This window comes from Mesoplodon mirus (genome assembly GCF_964341445.2).
Source record: "Mesoplodon mirus genome assembly, chromosome: 9".
In the NCBI taxonomy this organism is placed as follows: domain Eukaryota; kingdom Metazoa; phylum Chordata; class Mammalia; order Artiodactyla; family Ziphiidae; genus Mesoplodon; species Mesoplodon mirus.
The window spans coordinates 58,490,948-58,510,739 of NC_138985.1; the positions used below are offsets into that span (position 1 = coordinate 58,490,948).

At 37.7% G+C, this 19,792-nt stretch overlaps 1 protein-coding gene across 1 annotated transcript in view; it reads left to right on the plus strand.

Annotated features, from left to right (window-relative positions):
* Positions 1-19,792, plus strand: part of CALCR (calcitonin receptor) — a 65,536-nt gene that overhangs the window by 25,712 nt on the left and 20,032 nt on the right. The window contains exons 5-6 of the mRNA XM_082633023.1: positions 1,230-1,321; positions 9,328-9,454. Coding sequence (XP_082489149.1) covers positions 1,230-1,321; positions 9,328-9,454 — 219 coding nt within the window. The remainder of the gene's footprint in view (positions 1-1,229; positions 1,322-9,327; positions 9,455-19,792) is intronic.

Genomic DNA, 19,792 nt, shown 5'->3' on the forward strand with positions numbered 1-19,792 from the left:
AGTTTAATTTTCTTTAGATGGAAATTTAGGTAATTGATTTTCAATCTTCTTTTCTCATATATGCATTTTAGTCTTTAAACTTCCCTCTATGCACAGCTTCATCTACATCCAAAAAGTTTTGGTATGTCATTGTGAGTTCTTCTTTGATCCAGTGTTTATTTAGAAATATATTGCTTGCTTTTCAACAATATGAAGGTGTTTTTTAAGTTATCTTTTTATTAATGATTTCTAGAGTATTATGGTCAGTGAAGATGCTATTTAAGATTTTAATTATTTGAAATATATTCATTTGCTTTACTGAGTAGTGTATGTCAATTTGGATATTCTTTGTGCATTTGAAAAGAGTGGATATTCTGCAGATGTTGTGTGCAATGCTTATTATATGTGAATTAGTAAAGTTTGTTGAGCATGTTGTTCAAATCTTCTATAGCTAGATTTTTCCTCCCTGTGTTCATTCTATTGATTACTAGAAGCTGTCAGTTTTTGCTTTATGCTCTGTGTGGTTTGAGTTTATATTATTAGGTGCATAGACATTTAGCACTGCTGTATCATCCTGACTTAACATCTGGACTTGTATGATATCACACCAGTTTTCTTACGGTTAGTGTTTACCTGGGTCATCTTTTCTCGTCCTTTCACATCCAATATTTCTGTATCCCTGTATTAAATGATGTTCCTTACAACATATAATTGCTTTAAAAATCATCTATTCCAACCACATGATTTTACAGATGAGGACTACTGCAGTCTGGAAAATTGAAGTGACTGGACCTATAAGTGTCACACAAACACTTAATGATAATACTCTGAGTAAAGAACGCTCTGATGAATCCCATCTTCTATTCTTCCCACCATGTCGCGCATATTCCAGTAAAACTGATATTCTTAGGAAAGTTAATCTATTAATCCAATTTATAATTCAATATAATTTAATTCTCTGAAATATTTATCATTGTAGTAATTTTTTTAAAGGAGAAAAACATTTGTTGATTTACGCTATTTAAAAATAAACGTTTTCGGGCAGAAATTGAGACACAGATGTAGAGACCAAACGTATGGACCCCAAGGGGGGAAAGCGGCGGGCGGTGGTGGTGGTGTGATGAATTGGGCGATTGGGATTGACATGTATACACTGATGAAAACAATAATTATAAAAATAAACTGTTTTCCCTCTTCTATAATAATTTATTCACCTTCTGCTTTTGTAACTGGTTTTGTTGTTGTTGCAGAATGCATACATTCTATACTACTTGGCTATTGTGGGTCATTCTATGTCGATGTTCACCCTGGTGATTTCCCTGGCGATTTTCATGCTTGTTAGGTAAGTACAGCTATAGCATCTGCCTTTTATTTTCTTCTCTTAGGTACTAAAATAAATGGTATACTCTGCAAGAGTGTTGGGCAGGGGGAAGTCTGCTGATTACAAGACATGTAACACTGGGAGTCATGAAGTAGCAAGAAAAATGAAATTAATTAAAATATGCTTTTTAACCCTATCTTTGAGGAAAATAGGATGGATACATATAATTTTCAAAGGCGATATGCCTCCTTCCCAAAATGAAATAATACTGTGAGCCCGTAAATACACTGCATTAACATGGTAAAGTTCCACTTACCATGGCTAAGCTTCCATGAAGTATTGAGGAAATAATCCTCCTCCTTCTTTTACCCTCACTCTAAAATATGGAGGCCATGGCCGCAAGTTCAAGCACACCCTGCTTAATTATGAGCTGTACTGTAAGTGGATTGGGCCAGAAGAGAAGTGGGGCTGGTAAGGCCATGATCATGTTCAGCCAGAAAAGGAAGTTTCTTTTGGCCTTGACTAACTCAGCCAGAGTCAAGGAGAACCTCTAGAAGAAGATGGCCTGTTGTCAAGTGTCAGTTTTTTGCCCTTGCACACCTACCATTGTTAACTGAAAGTGTCTTCTAAGAACTGTAAGAAACAAAATTCCAATGAGGGTTTCTATTCTGAGGCTGTGTCCATACAAATGATTGCATTACCTACTGCAAAATGATTAAGTTGATATAGATACTGATTTTACAATAATGGAGAATTTAAAATATTCTATAGTTTTAGGAATGACCACAATGTATGTGAGAGAGTAACATATGTTAAATTTGATCCTAAAAACATGTCCTAAATTTAGTGTCATTTTTAAAAATCAAAGGCAGGAGGCATGCTACAGTGCTATTTCCTTCCACTGATACTTTTTTTAGTGATATTATACAAATGATTAAGAAAAGTTCATAGGCACAGACTACAAATAATTCTCCACACTTAAAAGATGTGATATGTAATTAAATGTATAGTGATTCATATATAAAAGAACAATCTTAATTTGACTTTTGTTAAAATATTGCCATGACAATACTAAAAAATATTAAACCAAGGGGGGAATCACACTTACCACACCCTTAATACAACTACAATTACGTTTTTCCTTGACCCAATTTTTTTTTTTTTTTTTTTTTTTTTTTGGCGGTACGCGGGCCTCTCACTGTTGTGGCCTCTCCAGTTGCGGAGCACAGGCTCCGGAAACACAGGCTCAGCGGCCATGGCTCACGGGCCCAGCCACTCCACGGCATGTGGGATCTTCCCAGACTGGGGCACGAACTCGTGTCCCCTGCATCGGCAGGTGGACTCTCAACCACTGCACCACCAGGGAAGCCCTCCTTGACCCCATTTTTAATCTTTGTCTATAACTTACATCATAATTACATATTGTATTATGTCAACATCATCAATTTATGTTGATTAAGCAATATAACTAAATAGCAATTTTTTAACTGAGTAGCAAATAATAACAAATAAGCAGAGTGAGCTTCTTCCATATTTGGTTTAACAAGAGAAAGACTGATAAAGCAACAAGACATGAAGGATTAATTATTAGAATAATTTTTTCAATTATGATGATCAGAATACAGCAGAGTAAACACATAGCATGATTAATCTTTGAATGTCTATTCATTTTTCAACTACACTTGACCACAGAGCAAAAATACATCATCATGGCTCTCATATAACTTTGATTAAAAAGTCTGTCACTAAAAGTCTGTTCTTTAAATTTTTTAAATATAACCATAAGAAAATTGAAATAAAAAGCCCCAAATTTGTAACTCTGCAACTAATAAATGTACACAGGACTTTAAAGATAAAAAAATGTCAAGGGAGATTTCTTAGTTCTTCTCCAGTCACTTAAATAAGTGATGAGGTATGAGAGCCAAATCAGCAAAGAAAGTAAGAATGTTCTTTCAATAATTTCTCTATTAAGCCACTAAAGATGGGTGTTTAAAAGTGTAGCACATAGGCAAAGTGAAATATTTCTCAATTCCAGTTAGTCCCCAAACAAAATCTGGTAAAATCCTTGGGAGTGGGGGCATACTATCTAGGAAGCACAGATTTTGCCCTTACTGTCTCTCTGTTTCAAGAACCTTCCAAACAGTAACTTAAGTCTTGGGAGGAAAAACATGTCTTATAGGTAGAATCTGAATATAACAATGGGAAGACACAAACTGAAACAATTGGTTCTCTAGGGGTGCACACAGTAAAAGGTGACTAGGATACAAAAAACACACATATGTGTTTTTTGCTAAATATTTTTATTTGCTAAATATTTTGCTAATATGCTAAATATTCAAATCCAGAAGCAGTCATGTCTGATTTTTATACCTGTTCTTAATCTTACCTTAAATCTGCCCAAACTAAAACTATCAATGCCATCTGTTTTTCTTAAAGTATGTTTCTAATTTGTCACATTTTTTCTTACATTTGGATTTCAGAAATATTCAAAGTGGCTGTGAAAATAAAAATAAAATAACTGATCTATGACTGCATTTTATCTTTTAATTAGAAATATTTTCCCAGGTGTTTTTCAAACACTCAACATCACCCTTGTGATATTTACTGCACATTACAAGGGGAGGTTTTACAATTTATGTACTTAAATGGCATCATCTGTGTGAAACCTGAGCAAGCAATCATCACTCCCTTGCTTAATTCTGCATGCCCAGGGTTGAGTTATTTTGCAAAATCCAAATAATCAATTTCATAAAACGTTCATGAAACCAAAATGAGAAGTTACACTCAGCTCTCCTTCTGAGACCTAATGCCTCATTCATAATCATCCCATTGAAATCTCACTCTAAAATCCTAACATGTGCCTTCTAGGGTCTATAAAAAGGAATAACCCTGCAGGTGTCCTTCTCAAGCCAGCAGGCCAGGAAGGCCTGTAGAGGAGTTACTGAATATATGGGAGGCTGTAGAACTGCCAGTACTTTGCTAAAAATCCTGGGGTATTTCTCAGAATGAGATCATTAAGGCATGCTGCTAATCTTAATGTGATTTTACTCTGAGCATTCAGGAGAAGATAAAAGGCAGGACTGTGTAACCTGAAACAAATAAGAGTCATGCTCCCTGTGCTACTGGAAAATGACTGTAGAAATGTATATAAAGTCTTCATTATTTTAAAAGAATAAAATTGAACTTCTAGGCCCTCTTCAAGATAAAGGAAAAAAATTTTTAAATCATAGAAAAGGCAATACTGAAGATCTTAACTGTACAAAGTGGCAGAGTTAAAATAATATTCAGGATGATATACAGGTTACTTCTGATCCACCAGTTAAAGGTTGAAAACAGCCTTTTTAGGATATTTGGTTTAGGACCTATACTGGGAAAAATAGTTAGGAGTAATACCATGGAAAGGAATTAAATAGAACCATCAAATTACTTAAGACTCCTCACGACTAGGTGCCAAGAGTAAATGTCAATAAGAGGGTTAAAATAAAAATGCCTTTAGAGAAGACTGGCTTGAGAAAGTCACATAAGTGGACATTTGTGTTTGTTTCCTGCCATTTTAAGCAAGTTTGCAATAAATTCACTTATCAGTTCCATGTACAATTTATCAATTTACATTTCTGCATATTAATTCTAAATACTAAAATATCTCACTGTTTTTTCTTAAGGAAGGTCCAATAATAGAACATTCATTTTGACTACTTGGTACCAAAGTACTACTTGCTGATTAAATATTGTGAATATCAATTACTCTTGCCTGAAAGTTAACAGAGATATATGCTGAAAGAGAAGTGTGTTCATTGCATTACATTTTCTACATTACATTACATTGACCACGTTGGCCAAAAAAAAAAAAAGTTTTCCACTGGGACCTCTAAAAGGAATATTGATTCATCTATTACTCAGTATTCCCTATTATTCTATTTCATATCTTTACAGAGGATGGATAGATAACTATCTTATATAGTATCCTATTATACATCTCTGGCTGCCTTCCTGTTCCTCCAGAGAAACCATTAAATCAATGGCAGCAAAAACAGCCTCCTTTCTCCCAACCCACCCTTGACATGGCAGGACACCAAAGATAACTGTTGGTCATCTCTTGGCACATGTTCACTCATAGAACAATAGTAATAGGAAAAGAAGCAAGAGTTATGATTGAAAGGGAGTTCCTTAAGGATAAAGATTTTGTGCTAAATCCAAAGATATAAAGTCCTTGTCAGATAGGAAAGATGTATAACATACTGTTCTGAATTTTTCTAGGAGGTTTTTTTTTTTTTTTTTTTTTTTTTTTTTGCGGTACGCGGGCCTCTCACCGTTGTGGCCTCTCCAGTTGCGGAGCACAGGCCCTGGACGCGCAGGCTCAGCGGCCATGGCTCACGGGCCCAGCCGCTCCGCGGCATATGGGATCCTCCCAGACCGGGGCACGAACCCGTATCCCCTGCGTCGGCAGGCGGACTCCCAACCACCGCGCCACCAGGGAGGCCCTTTCAAGGAGTTTTAATGCAATCCATTTCACATTCCCTCCTTCCCTCACTCCTCTTGTCCATCATGAACAAGGTATGATACCTAAGTAAAGGAAAACTTAAAGTTGTGCCTTGTCCTGTGATATCAAACTGATCTATATAATCTGCAAGACTCAAGGCAAATATTAAGCACCTTCTCATACAGCTTCAAGATCCTGCAAGCACACATATACATGCATAGGATACCAATAACTTGAAACAAAGTTTTCATTGTGAAAGATTTACACCAGGTAAATTAAAATCATAAATATGACATTTAGCTTTAACTTTAAAGTGTGACATCTTGAGATTCATATGAAAGTAAATCGTTACCTCATCCTCACATGTGAATGACACCTTGATTGGGCCAAGACAGGAGTAGATTATATTGTCTTATCCTCCCACTCTTGGAGAATCTATAGTACTTATAGTTCCCTGTCACTCAGAGTAAGCAACATCCTGTCCATCTAAATACCTGTGTTTCTTTTTTTTTTTTATCAAGAGAAATAAAGTAGAGCTAACATCTGGTTCATGCCATTTCTACTAAAGACATTTCAAGTCTGACAGGAAAATGTCCGCTTCTCTCATGTTCATTCAGGCAACAGGATATTTGTATTGAGAACAATTAAACACATAATTTCTTAAGTTCAGCTAATCCTCTTCAGCATCCTATACCTCTTTCAGAACATTTATTATAATAGTAAATAATTATGTAATATATAAGGTCCCTGAAGGCAGAAGCTGTTTTGTTCACCCATATATCCCTAGCATCTACAAGAAGGTTTAAATCAGAATGGATACACAGTAATATGTGTTGGATTATTGAAAGAATTTTAATAAATTTAAAGTACCTTTAACTTGCTTCAAAAAGCTGAGTGTAAATGTCATCAAGTGAGTGTAGTAAAATTTTTAAAACTCAATAAGGAGAAATTGAAATCTTCAAGAAACAGAGACTCATATATTAGTCATATTCTTCCTTTGGAACCTAACAGTTTATCCAGCTTTAAACCATCACTTTCTCATTGTGTACATAACACAGTACTGTATATAGGTTTTACCTAATGTTGAACAATAGGATAATGTCCAATATTAGTTAAGAATCTGGCAAATGTTCAGTATGATACAAAGTATGAAATATGAGATCATCTGGCATTTAATGTAATTCTCTGTACTGGAAAAACTGTTTAGTGGTCATGGCTCAAAGAAAATTGCTATTATATAAAGATTTTTAATGCAAAAAAGAGTATTAAGCCCTACTGTGTGTCAGAAGCTGTCCTAGGTACACAAAACAAATTCCTTTAGCATTTCCATTCTAGTGAGAGAAAATAACAGGCAGTAAACAGATATACGATATGTCAGGAGGCAGTAAGTGTTAAGAAGAAAAATAAAACAGGGATACAAGGACCCAAGAGTAAGCTGGAGGTGGAGGGAGTATATTTTATTTAGGGCAGTTCTGGTTTACATAGGAGACTGAACATTAACCAGTTCTGTAAGCTAATGTCCATTGACAGATTATTGAACTCTACCCAATCCAAAGAAAATCAGGCATGAGAATAACAATGCTGAATGATGCATTCATCCATACTCCTTAGTTATGCATAATGTCAACTGTCGTTGGTTTAAGCCAGGCTGAATCCAATAATGAGAACACAGATATTTGCCTCCCAGTGAGAAGAATTATAAAATGCTATTACGACTGTATGAAAAATGGCAGGTCAGAGGTTTAACAGTTACTTTATGGGAAGAGTTTATGCAGTATAAATGGGCATGATGTTTTACATAAATATTTTTTTCTTTTTAAAGCCTTAAATTTGCATCCTACTTTTTATAGTACTGTTAAAAAACCAACTAGGTTCAGTTTATTTAACAAAATTTTCTGCTGCTACATAAAGTAGCACATGGTGGTGTGTGTGAGAAAAAGAGAGAGAGAGGGAAAGAGAGAAAGTTCTCCTCTAAACCCCATCTTTACCATTGGCTGCCTCCTGCATTCTACCCCTGCTCAACAAGTGGAGGATTTTAAAATATTCTGTATTAACTATTTACTAATACTTGTGCTTCCTGAAGAGTTGAAAAAGGGCTACAATAATCAAAATATACTCTAACAGTTGCCCTTATTGCTTAAAGTTACTTTTTACTACAGATAATTGACAACTCATTTTTCCTTTGATTTGAAAATATAGGAAAGCATTTTCATGATTCATTTTTCCCCAGAATTTTCTTGTCAAAATGCCTGGGATTCTAGGTTTATTCCATGAATATTTTTAAGGAGTAGTTACTATGATCACTCATTGGCATCATTAACTGAATGTTAACGTTAAATTTCTCACATTATGCTAAACATTTTTTGACTGGATCAAATATGGTAAACACGAGATCTTAATTCATCTAGGATAATCACTCCAATTTTGTTATAGCTGTCCTGCAGGCTGTCTACATTTGCATCAAAAAGTGAAATAGGAGGGGCTTCCCTGGTGGCGCTAGTGCTTGAGAGCCTGCCTGCCGATGCAGGGGACACGGGTTCGTGCCCCGGTCCGGGAAGATCCCACATGCCGCAAAGCGGCTGGGCCCGTGAGCCATGGCCGCTGAGCCTGAGTGTCCAGAGCCTGTGCTCCGCAACGGGAGAGGCCACAGCAGTGAGAAGCCTGCGTACTGCAAAAAAAAAAAAAAAAAAAAAAAAAAAGTGAAATAGGATATTCAAACTAATGTTTATTTAGTTGAACATTCACACAAGTACACAAGTTCAAATTTATGAAGTGGAGGAGAGAGGAATGAAAAATGCAGCAAACCGTTTAGTACGCCAGAGGTGAGACATGGCTGTTCCAACAAGCAGTGCATTTGGATAGGTCCCAGGTCCAAACCACACTGAGCCTCAGCACGAGATCAGATTTGAGACTAGTTAGAATTCTCTGCCTGTGTCTGAGCTCCACCATCAGGAGGACATGGAAAGAAGGAGCCATAGGGTTGATTTCCAGGTGGAATACAAGAAATAAGAAGGTATTAAAAGAAATGATGAAAGAAAAGGATGACAGGAGACTTAATAAAATCTGTGTATGTGATGGGCCAAGGACATGGATTCAATCAGGCTGTCAGGCAGCCTTGTTTCTGACTTCAGGCTCTGTTATCCCATTTGCCACTCAATTTCTGCTGGGTTACATCAGTGGAGAGTCGACGTTTCATCTGAAGCACAACTCCAAACCCTAATAGTTTCTCTTGTAAAAGTCCTTCTCTTAATTAATTTTATGACATTTGTTATAATTGAAAGTGATTTTTATCACTCACTCTTTTAGTTATTGTAGGAAGTCACCCTGAGGACTGAAAACTATGAGCTACCGGAAAACTGTCTGTAAAAAATCAGGCAGAAAGGTAGTAATGAGTCTTAAAGATGAAAACAGCTTCATTTATTTCTATATGTTCTTTCCTCTGTTGCTAAAGAAAATATTAAAAATATTTACAGAGTGGGTTTTTTTTTTTCCAGGTACGTTGACATTTTGGCACTGGTTAATGCTTTCTGTTACTTTTTCCATCCAGGAGCCTTAAGTGCCAAAGGGTGACTCTGCACAAGAACATGTTTCTGACTTACATTCTGAATTCTATCATTATCATCATCCACCTGGTTGAAGTTGTGCCCAATGGAGAGCTCGTGAAAAGGGATCCGGTAAGAACTACATGATTTGTTTTTCATTTTATTTTTAAGGATATAGTAAGTATAAATAGTGAACATGGTGTCATTGTCTTACTTAAGCAGCTGTTTACATATATAATAATATTTACTTTTACAGTTGAGTTTTGCATTTAACAAGGCACATCATTTCTGTGTAATTATTGGAAGTAATGGTTATATGCTATAGTAAAGGGCTGGGAATAATAAAGTTATAGCCCAATAAGAATCATACCATAAATAATGAATTTTCATGACTAATCAATAATTTATTAACATCTATGGGAAGTTCACTGAGCACATATACTAGGTGTACTAAAGCAGTGCTTTGCAGTGGCCCCAGTGTGTCACTAATGGGTTACAGGTGTAACACATTCTGGTGCCAAGCTGGTCTTGGGCCAGTCACTTCAGCTGCAAGTAGCTATGCCTTTACTCTAGTGATTCATATAAATTTTATTGTGTTCTATGTTTGCATGACTTAGAAAAAAGATTTAAATGTCCCTAGTTCAGGCACTGTCATCTCCCAGTCTCTGTTAATGGCCCCCATTAACTGAGCTCAACCAGAAACCAGAGGGCGAGGAAGCCCTGAAGGAGATGTGCAGAGCAACTTCTCCAGGCCCAGGAGCTGGGTAGAGAGTGCATTTGAAAGCACAAACAGAAGTTATCCAGCACACAATGAATGGCCAAGGGATATTTTCATTTTTGTTTCTCTGCTTAACTGTGTTATGCAAGCATCTGTAGATAGCCTCATCTTTCAAAACTGGCATTTGACAGCTCTGCCAACCCAATGACAAAAATGCGTGAAATCTGCCCAGAGCGTGCATCCTGCGTGACAGTGGCATGGCATGGGAAAGCAGCTTAATTTGGCTTCTAATGGATCCACAGTGCTAATAATTTTTGCAGTGTGAATACATCCAGAAAGGCATTGCGCTCCATCTTTTAAAACCATGGCATCTGTTATTGAGACAGTCGTGTCTTAGGTGCAGAATGGGTTTACCTTGATGAGTTTTCGTCTTTCATGTCAACCGATTTTAAGAAAAGTAATCTCATTTCACTTAATCCTCACAAGACCCCAGCGAAGGGTGGATATTCTCCCCATTATTTTTTTAACATCTTTATTGGCGTATAATTGCTTTACAATGGTGTGTTAGTTTCTGCTTTATAACAAAGTGAATCAGCTATACATATACCTATATCCCCATATCTCCTCCCTCTTGCGTCTCCCTCCCACCCTCCCTATCCCACCCCTCTAGGTGGTCACAAAGCACCGAGCTGATCTCCCTGTGCTATGCAGCTGCTTCTCACTAGCTATCTATTCTACATTTGGTAGTGTATATATGTCAGTGCCACTCTCTCACTTCGTCCCAGCTTACCCTTCCCCCTCCCCATGTCCCAAGTCCATTCTCTGCATCTGCATCTTTATTCCTGTCCTGCCATCTCCCCATTATTAACTGAGTACATGGAGGCTCAGTGAAGGCACGTGTCCTACACACCGTGGATAGTTAGACGTAGATAGTTGTCCTACCCACCGTGGATAGTTAGATAGATAGATTCAAACCCAGACCTGTCCCACGCAGAAGCCCATCCTCTCTCCTCTGTACCACATGGTGCTCTTGATTATCTTGATTTCTTTCCTTAGGAAGATTGTTCTTAAAGATATTGGCTCAGCCATTTCAAAGTAATGGTTCTCCATAATTAGACAAGCACACTCCATTTCATTAGAGAAGCTGACTCCCACTAAGATTAAAACAGGTGTAGAAGCCATTAACCAAGAATATCTCAGCAAAGAAAACTCAAATTTGGGGCATCCCATTTCCCATTAAATATGAAAACCCTGAGAAAATTACTATCTGTACAAAGTAGGCCAGGAAATGGCACTTTAGTTATTGAACAATCAGCCCACCAACCTGGGAGCAGAGGTCTTGTCATTCTTGAATAGACTCTCTCCCATCTCTCTTGTGCGGGGTCTCACACCCACATGTCATGCCTCCAGCCCACCCTCTGGATGTAGGGTAATGGGGGCTTTTCATCCATTATGAGATCATACTAAACCTGTTATCCTCCTGAAATAGTATACATTCAGGACTTTTTCTGAGTTCACTATTAAATTGTAGAAGCCATTTAACCTTATCCATCAAATGAGAGTAATAAAAACCTGCCCTTACTTCCAAGGGATTGTCCCAGAGTCCCAAAGAAGCATAAAGCTTTTAAAAATTCCCAAGAGCGTGATATTGCAAACGATTGCTCACAAGGTAACTGCTAACCCTTGCCCTGTGGCTAGCTCCCTAGGTCCCTGCACATGACTTTCCCAACCAATCTGTTACTCTCTTCATTTTCTTAGACAGGTAAGTTATCATTGACAGATGTTTTCACTTTCATAGGTACTTTAGGGACAGACATTCCTAGGTGCTCTGGCAGTCACAGCACACAGGCTGCCTCCTAGCCACCAAGCAGCCAGCTCAGCTCTGCCTTCCAGCTCCCCTGTTGCCTCGAAACCTTTAATAAAGCCTGTAAGCAGGTATCTAGGGACCTGGCTTAGCCACAAAGCAGCTGATTCCCTGGGAGAATGTGAGCATAGGGGAGTCAGAGAAATTAATAGGAAGCTTTCTTCTGGATATGGAGATGGGAGGGTGGCTCTGTCACATTAGGCATTCTCAAGGTGACATAAGTTTGAAAAACTGAAAAGAAGTTTATCTTTATGGCATGACTAACACCGGGTTCTCCTAATCAATATATTTTTAACCTAACAGACTTAGGTTTTTTTTTTTTTAGCTATGCAAGAGCAAACTTCCTAGGAAAAAACTATAAAACTCTTGAAAGGTAGAACTTCATCCAATCAATCAAGTGTTTATTGAGCACCCCAAACTCAAATTTTAGTCTTCAGGCTGAACTAAATTCATATCATTTGGGGGAAATATCTATTTATGACATTCTCTTCACAATCCCTAGGAATATGCGCAGCCTCACATAGAAACAGCTGCCTACGTCTTGCAATTATATATGTGAGACTCAGTCATTTATTTACCTATTTCAAAGTGTGTGTATGTCTCTTTTTTAGTGGAAAACAAAGGAGCAAAAAGTCTGATTTTGCTCTGTGTGCCTGAATGAGAAGTCTCCTTTCCTCTGAGATTCAAATGAGAATAAGCCACCAATCACAGCCCACTTACAGTGGAAAACGGGGCGTGTATGAGCACACTTCGCCCTCTTCCACATTTCCAAATGTCTGTTTTCTTCCATAGGACAGAATTTGGAAACATGTGCCTTTCACCAAATACATATAAATAGCATAGGCTAAAAACCAAAGACCACAACGACAAAAATTAATTGACGTTTGTAAATTGTGAAGCATACAACTGGCCCATAGGAAAAAAACTGGGACATTTGTTGTTAGTACTTTCTCTGTTTGAACAGTCTTTGTTTTCCAGTGAGATTTTGGTACATCTCTTATCTAATCCTCCACATACAACACAGGACTGCTCTCTCTAGGCAGGCAAAATTAGTTCAGGAAAGGGTAGGGGTCTTTCCTGGTGGCGCAGTGGTTGAGAGTCCGCCTGCCGATGCAGGGGACACGGGTTCGTGCCCCGGTCCGGGAAGATCCCACATGCCGCTGAGCGGCTGGGCCCTTGAGCCATGGCCGCTGAGCCTGCGCGTCCGGAGCCTGTGCTCCGCAATGGGAGAGGCCACAACAGTGAGAGGCCCGCGTACCGCAAAAAAAAAAAAAAAAAAAAAAAAAGAAAGTAGGAAAGAAATCTCAGGTAGATATATCTTGTATGTTATTCATCATTGAAACTGCTTATTTACTATTTCCAAGAGAGACATAGGTCTTAAACTTTGTATTGTACCTTATCTTGAAAATGCATATTCTGTCATAAATGCTATCATAGAAGTCTAATTTCTTGAGGATCTTTTCCTGTCCAAATGACTATTAAAGTAAATTGCACTTGAAACTACAAATGCAGGCATTAAGAATAAAGGAACTGTTGTAATATATTTGAATACCCAGGGGATAAACAAGAACTAGGAAAGGTTTAACCAGGTTTAACTAGAAAAACCCCATCTTTCCCAGCAATAAAATTCCCCACCTTTAAAAAGACAGAGAAAATAACATCCAAATATTGAGAGTCATGTCATCAACGTATTACTAAGTCATGTGCAAAATCAGATACTCTAAAATCAATTACTCTAAATAAATTATATGAAATGCTGCATTTTTCTTGAAAAACTGACATTCCAGAAAACACTAGATTAAGGTCCTCCCTAGCCAAGAAAAGTGGAGATAATAAAGAAAAACCCAAGAAAGAAGAGACAGACAAAAAAAAATTAGCAGAAGAAATTTTTGAAAAAGGGAAGATATTAGACATTTTCAGTCTATAAATATTTATTGAAATTGCAATTAACATGAAAAACATAACCAAAGTCATAACCTAAAGCACATCCATCAGCACTCCATCTATCTGTGATTCAAGCATGTCTCTTTTCTATAAAAAAGAATACATAATTTTCTATGTAAAAAAGAATATATAATTTTAAAAGACTTTCTTTCTTAAGCAAACTAAAGACAGAATTGTGGGTTGTTTTTTTTCCATTTTGACCCAATTCTCAGGTCACTGAATCAGTAGTTAAGAGGTAAAAATATTTTCCTTCCCAGTGCCCAAGGGGATATATTAAAAAGAAAGTTATTTCTTGTAAAAGGAGGCTGCATTATCCCCGTGCTTTCACACTACTTCTGTAAGGGTTTATTTTGTTGGGGGCAAAAGAAAACAGTGTTCTCACTCCTCAGCAGGAATCCCAGTGGGTTTATGGTCCCTTTCCCATCAAAGTAGTCAGTCTCTTCCCTTGAAAGTTTTTTGGTTGGGCAGATTCTCTCCTGTAAAACCAAGGGTGAGAATCTTATTCCTTCACACAACTTTTTTTTTTTAAAGTTAAACTCAAAATAACTCATCGAATAAATAAGGGCTGAATAAATCCTCAGTTTATTGAGTGATGTGAAAATTGCCCATTGTCATTTGTGTCATTTGAACATTTCATTTCTATAATATCTAAAATTTCATTTTCTTGTTCTGTCTGCTTATTTGATGATCTTCATGTAGAGAGTTAGGAGGTAGAATTAAAAGCATTGTTCTTGCTGCATCTAAAGGAAGCTGGCAGCATACTAGTCATTTTCTAGAAAGAAATGTCTCTCTGAACTTTTTATCTGAGTCTGAAAGGGACAACACAGTGAGATTAGTTTTTACTGGGAACCTGAGCATTTACCTCAAAAGCCAAAACAATTGGGTCACATCTTCTATAGCCTCTTATATAAGTAAAGTCAAATGAGTCCCAAGTTCTGAAAACCAAAGTGAATTTCTTCTAAGTCTCACTTGTTCAGGACAGTTGAGCCAATAGGCTATGTCAGAACATCATCTTAGTCACAGGAAGATCAGCTTGGAATGGATGCTCAGAAGTGAGGCACTAGAAACTGATGAAACCACGGGTGGAAACTTGACTCCTCCCACCTAGCCCAGAGGAGGCTGGTGGGAGGGAGAGCATGTAAATGTGAGGGAGGTGACAGCGATAGCAGAGTTTTTGAGATGAGAGATCAAATGGCAGATAAAACTGTATTGGAATTATCCATTTTGGTAGCCTATGAAAGACATTAGATTGAGAATGAAAAGTATGATGGATTTGAGGGACAGTGCAGAGAGAATAATGCCAAGACACGGTAATGAATTGAGGTATCTTACCCTGGTCGTTTATGCTATTTCACTTTACTTACATTTCAAAGCCAATAAATGGTCTTTTAACCAAGATCATATGGTACAGAAAAGTATAGAGGATTTCTTTATTCCTTTTAAAATTTATTATTTATAATCAACCACGTTTCCATATGGATTTGAAGAATTATTCCTAAAATGGCTATAAACATCAACCCAATCTCCAGTTTCTCTCACCTGACCAGTCTGGGTGATACCTCTGCATGAGAAATTAGTCACCTACAAATGGTATCTTGTGGTATGGTTTATGTAGTGCGTCTTCATCTCAACATTTGCAGCTTGTTTCCCTTGCTTTGAGAAAGCTGTTATGAATGTCATGCAGCACTTCTTATAGATTTGTTTTCATTCTCAAAAAACTTTCCGTTGAGTTACTAGAAGTTTTGTACACTCCCTTGGGTATGTTGGTTAATTGTTAGAAAGTTTTGGAGCAATAATCAATTTGATATTAGCTGTGTTCAGGCAGATTGCTCCAAATACTACAGCATTGTTCTCGCTGAACTGCAGGATCTCAGATCCCAGATTACAGATTACAGATTAATCTTGAGCAAGTTACTTAACCTCACTGTGCTTCACTTTCTTGATAGAGATATCAATAATAATAGTACCTTTCTCAAAGAGTTGCTTGTGAGGATTAAATGAACCAATATACTTAAGATCCATAAATCCATTTAAGAGTCAGAACTCTCAAATGTTAGCTATTATTATTTATAAATCCACCCACAGCATGGATTTTTTTTTTTTTTTTTTTTTTTTTTTGTGGTACGCGGGCCTCTCACTGTTGTGGCCTCTCCCGTTGCGGAGCACAGGCTCCGGACGTGCAGGCTCAGCGGCCATGGCTCACGGGCCCAGCCACTCCACGGCACGTGGGATCTTCCTGGACCGGGGCACGAACCTGCGTCTCCTGCGTCAGCAGGTGGACTCTCAACCACTGCGCCACCAGGGGAGCCCCTGGCTATCATTATTTATACTAGAGTTGTTACCATTGTCATGGACTTAAGCACTCATCATTTTCTAACTGTGGTGTACTCAGTTCCATTTCTGTGTTAACACACCATGGGAGGTGTGGAAACTCAGAGCATGTGTAAAATACTGCTTAAATCTAAAAGGACTAAGTGTGAAAGCAGAATGCACATACTCAGAGGTTTTAGATCACAAATAACCAAAAAGGGCTGTGGCCTAAGCCTGAGCATATAAAACTCATTCAGTCATGGCTTGAAAATCCCCAGTGAAGAGTGATAATATCCTCATTACAGCATGTAGGCAAAGACCCTTGAGTATAGCAAGCTGTTAATTTTTATTCCCCTGCCACATTTCTAACAGGCTTTTTTTTTTTCCCCAAAATGTTTTCTGTTTTCTCTGGCTTTGTTTCCTGAACACTTCCGGAGTATTTCCTTTGCCAATTTCTGGATCATTTTCCAGTGTATTTATCTCAAATGGGACTTTTTTCTCCAGTGTTTTGTTTTTGGTTTTTTTTTTTCCCTAAACACACCCAATCGTGACTACAGTTGCACAGATTATTTTCTCTGAGGCTTTATCAGAAATCAGCCCAGGATTGCATGACAGACTCACATTTAATTGAAAACGTTGTATCTTTAAATTTCTCTAGAGAAGGACTGCAGTAGTTTCCTACAAAGTTAATGCTGACTTTCTGACTGGGGGATTTTTCTCCTTCATTTAACTAGCTTTAAAGACTGTACAAGTTGACAGTTTTCAGGTTGAAATGAAAGCCTTTTGCCCTTTGGTTTATCAACTGCACTGGCATCTTGACAAACATTTCTGTAATTCCTCCTCATGAAGTTTTAGTATACATGTGAATCAAAGTCAGGACGTTTCTCATTGCATTGTGAGTCTACTGGAACAAGAAGCTTGTGCTCTTTGATGGTTAGAGTTATAGGTCCTGGAAGCCCAGCAAGTAACCAAAACAGGAGTCAGGTACTGAGTAAACTCCCTCTGTACCCTAAACCTATTCAAAGTGTGCCCCATTGTCCAATAGCATCAGCATCACTCGGTACTTAACTTAGAAATGCAGAATCTACCACCCCATGCTAGATCTTCTGAATCAGAATCTCTGCTAATGGGACCCACAATCTGTGTTTTAACAAGCTCTCCCAGTGATTCTGATGCATGCTAAAATTTGAAAAAGCACTACTATAAACTTTTTCATTATTTATATTTGAACTGGATATTTTTGGAGAGCTTCATTATTACATCACTGCTTTCAAGAACTCCTTTCAATAACCCATGCCCACACCCTTTAGAGTTTAATTTCAAGTGGTAGATGAAAGGGCATTTCAAGCTTGTAAGATGTATGAAGGAATGGAGAGGAAAAAGGTAAGCCATATGTCCTTTCTAGTTCTCTGTGTATCAAAATCACTCTCACACTTCAAAAGAGAGCTGGGAAAATTACTGACCTAATCAAATATCAGTCTCATTGGATCCATTCACTTTTATAGACAAACAATAGTAGTTTCTCTCCACAGTATTTCCCACTCCAGTTCTAAGCAGTTCAGGGAAGATAATGGAGTTGCAACCTCCATTCCCCAAAAGTGTATGCCCACATGAGGTGGAATGATATATACACCACTGAAACAGAGGCAGAACAACCTATAGACACAGTGCTGGAGATCACCAGAACCTACACCAAAGTTTATTTCTGCTTTAAAACAAGATTTAGCAGAAATAAACTTGGCAGCTTTGATTCGGTACAAAGTATTATGGAGTTAGTATGCTTTAGGCCATTTCAAACTAATTTTTCAATATTTTTAGTTATTTATTAATATATTTGTATAGTGGAGGATGTGGTTTTAACTGTTTGCCATAAGTTTTCAAACGTGCTTCTGATAGCCCCCAGTAACCAAAGAGAGACCCTCCTAGCATACTCTTCATTTTGCTACAATATTGTTCATGCAAATTCGAGAAGTAAATTTATAGTTAGCCACCTCTTTTACTATAAATTAGTCTGTATAGCAGCCCCCAAATAATGCAAAACTTGGAGGAAGAGCAGAATGCTTGACAACGCTTAATAATTCGTTCAACTTTGGCAGAATCTACTAGTTCATTCCTTGTTAATTTTCTCACAAATTGAATGGATTATTTAATGTTAATAACACAAACCCCATTAGTTTGATTCATTTATTTGCTATGATCTAGGTGCCAGGCTTTGCTATGTACCTGAAAAAAGAATTTTTAATGGTATTAATGTTGATTACAGAAATCACCTGTTTTAGAAGTCATTGTGCATGGCTGCATTTATGTATTTCTGTATTCATCTCCCCTCCAGAAGATGACTTTCTCAATTGCAAGCACTGAACTTTGTCTTCGCAATTCTAGGACCTAGTCCAGGATTGAACACACAAAAAAATAAGCATAGTTTCTTCATGAAATTTAGCCACCATTTTGAAAAATCAAAGGATCTTAAATAATAACATGTGTTTAACCAAACTCTAGCAGAATGTCCTTTAAGAAATAGTTGGTTGCGGGCTTCCCTGGTGGCGCAGTGGTTGAGAGTCTGCCTGCCGATGCAGGGGACACGGGTTCGTGCCCCGGTCTGGGAAGATCCCACATGCCGTGGAGCGGCTAGGCCCATGAGCCATGGCTGCTGGGCCTGCGCGTCCACAGCCTGTGCTCCGCAATGGGAGAGGCCACAGCAGTGAGAAGCCCACATAATGCAAAAAAAAAAAAAAGAAATGGTTATTATTTTGAATTCTCCCTTGCCAAATTTTTTAAAGCCCAACAAAAACAAAACATCTCACAATTTTTTCCTTAGTATGCTACTGTATCTAGCCATATAGAACATAACTACAGTGAATAATGAGGATTGGCTGCATATAAAATGTGAAGTCAAAGCTGCTTTGGATGACACAGAGCCCCAGCTTTTCCCTGGGCCATCATCTTTGCCCTCTTCTTATCCCTTCCTCTACAAATGGCAGCCACCAAAGCTTCTGCTCTGGACCTCTTGGTCCAGAAGGAATAGGGTTTTCAAGTAAGAGTAGTCTTTAAAATGAATCCAGAGTATCAACTGAATTTCTTATTTTACTTGTTTGTCATGTGCACATAGCAAGTATTTGCTTAGCAAACTAATAATAATATTAAATAATGCCAATTAGGAAGGTAATCAGATAAAGTCAGTGCCTTTGTAAGCCAATATAAATTACTTTTAGATTACCTGATGTTTTGAATTATCTGCACTACTGTTCCACTTTGGTCAGAATCAGAGGTTGATTCTATCTCTGAAAATACACTATCTGCCTTCTCATGGACCCAGCTGGCTGCTTCTTACGTTCAATGAGTTCTGAAAGGACTCAGTGCATCAGGTTCCCAGTAAATGAATTACTATTGCTATGCATTGAATAGAAATAAGTGGTCCTGAAAAGGTTACTGCAATACTGAAAGTCACTTTCTGGCTAATTTGCTTTGTAAAAAAGAAGGCCTGAAATCCAGTCAGATTCAAAATGTAAAGCAGAGCATTTGATAAAATAATAATGCAAATAATCATCCCTAATATGTAAAGTCTTGCATGCTAAATTGTTCTTATTTTTGTTGTTGTTAGAGGGAGTCAAGCACAGTTAAATACCTTAGGGTA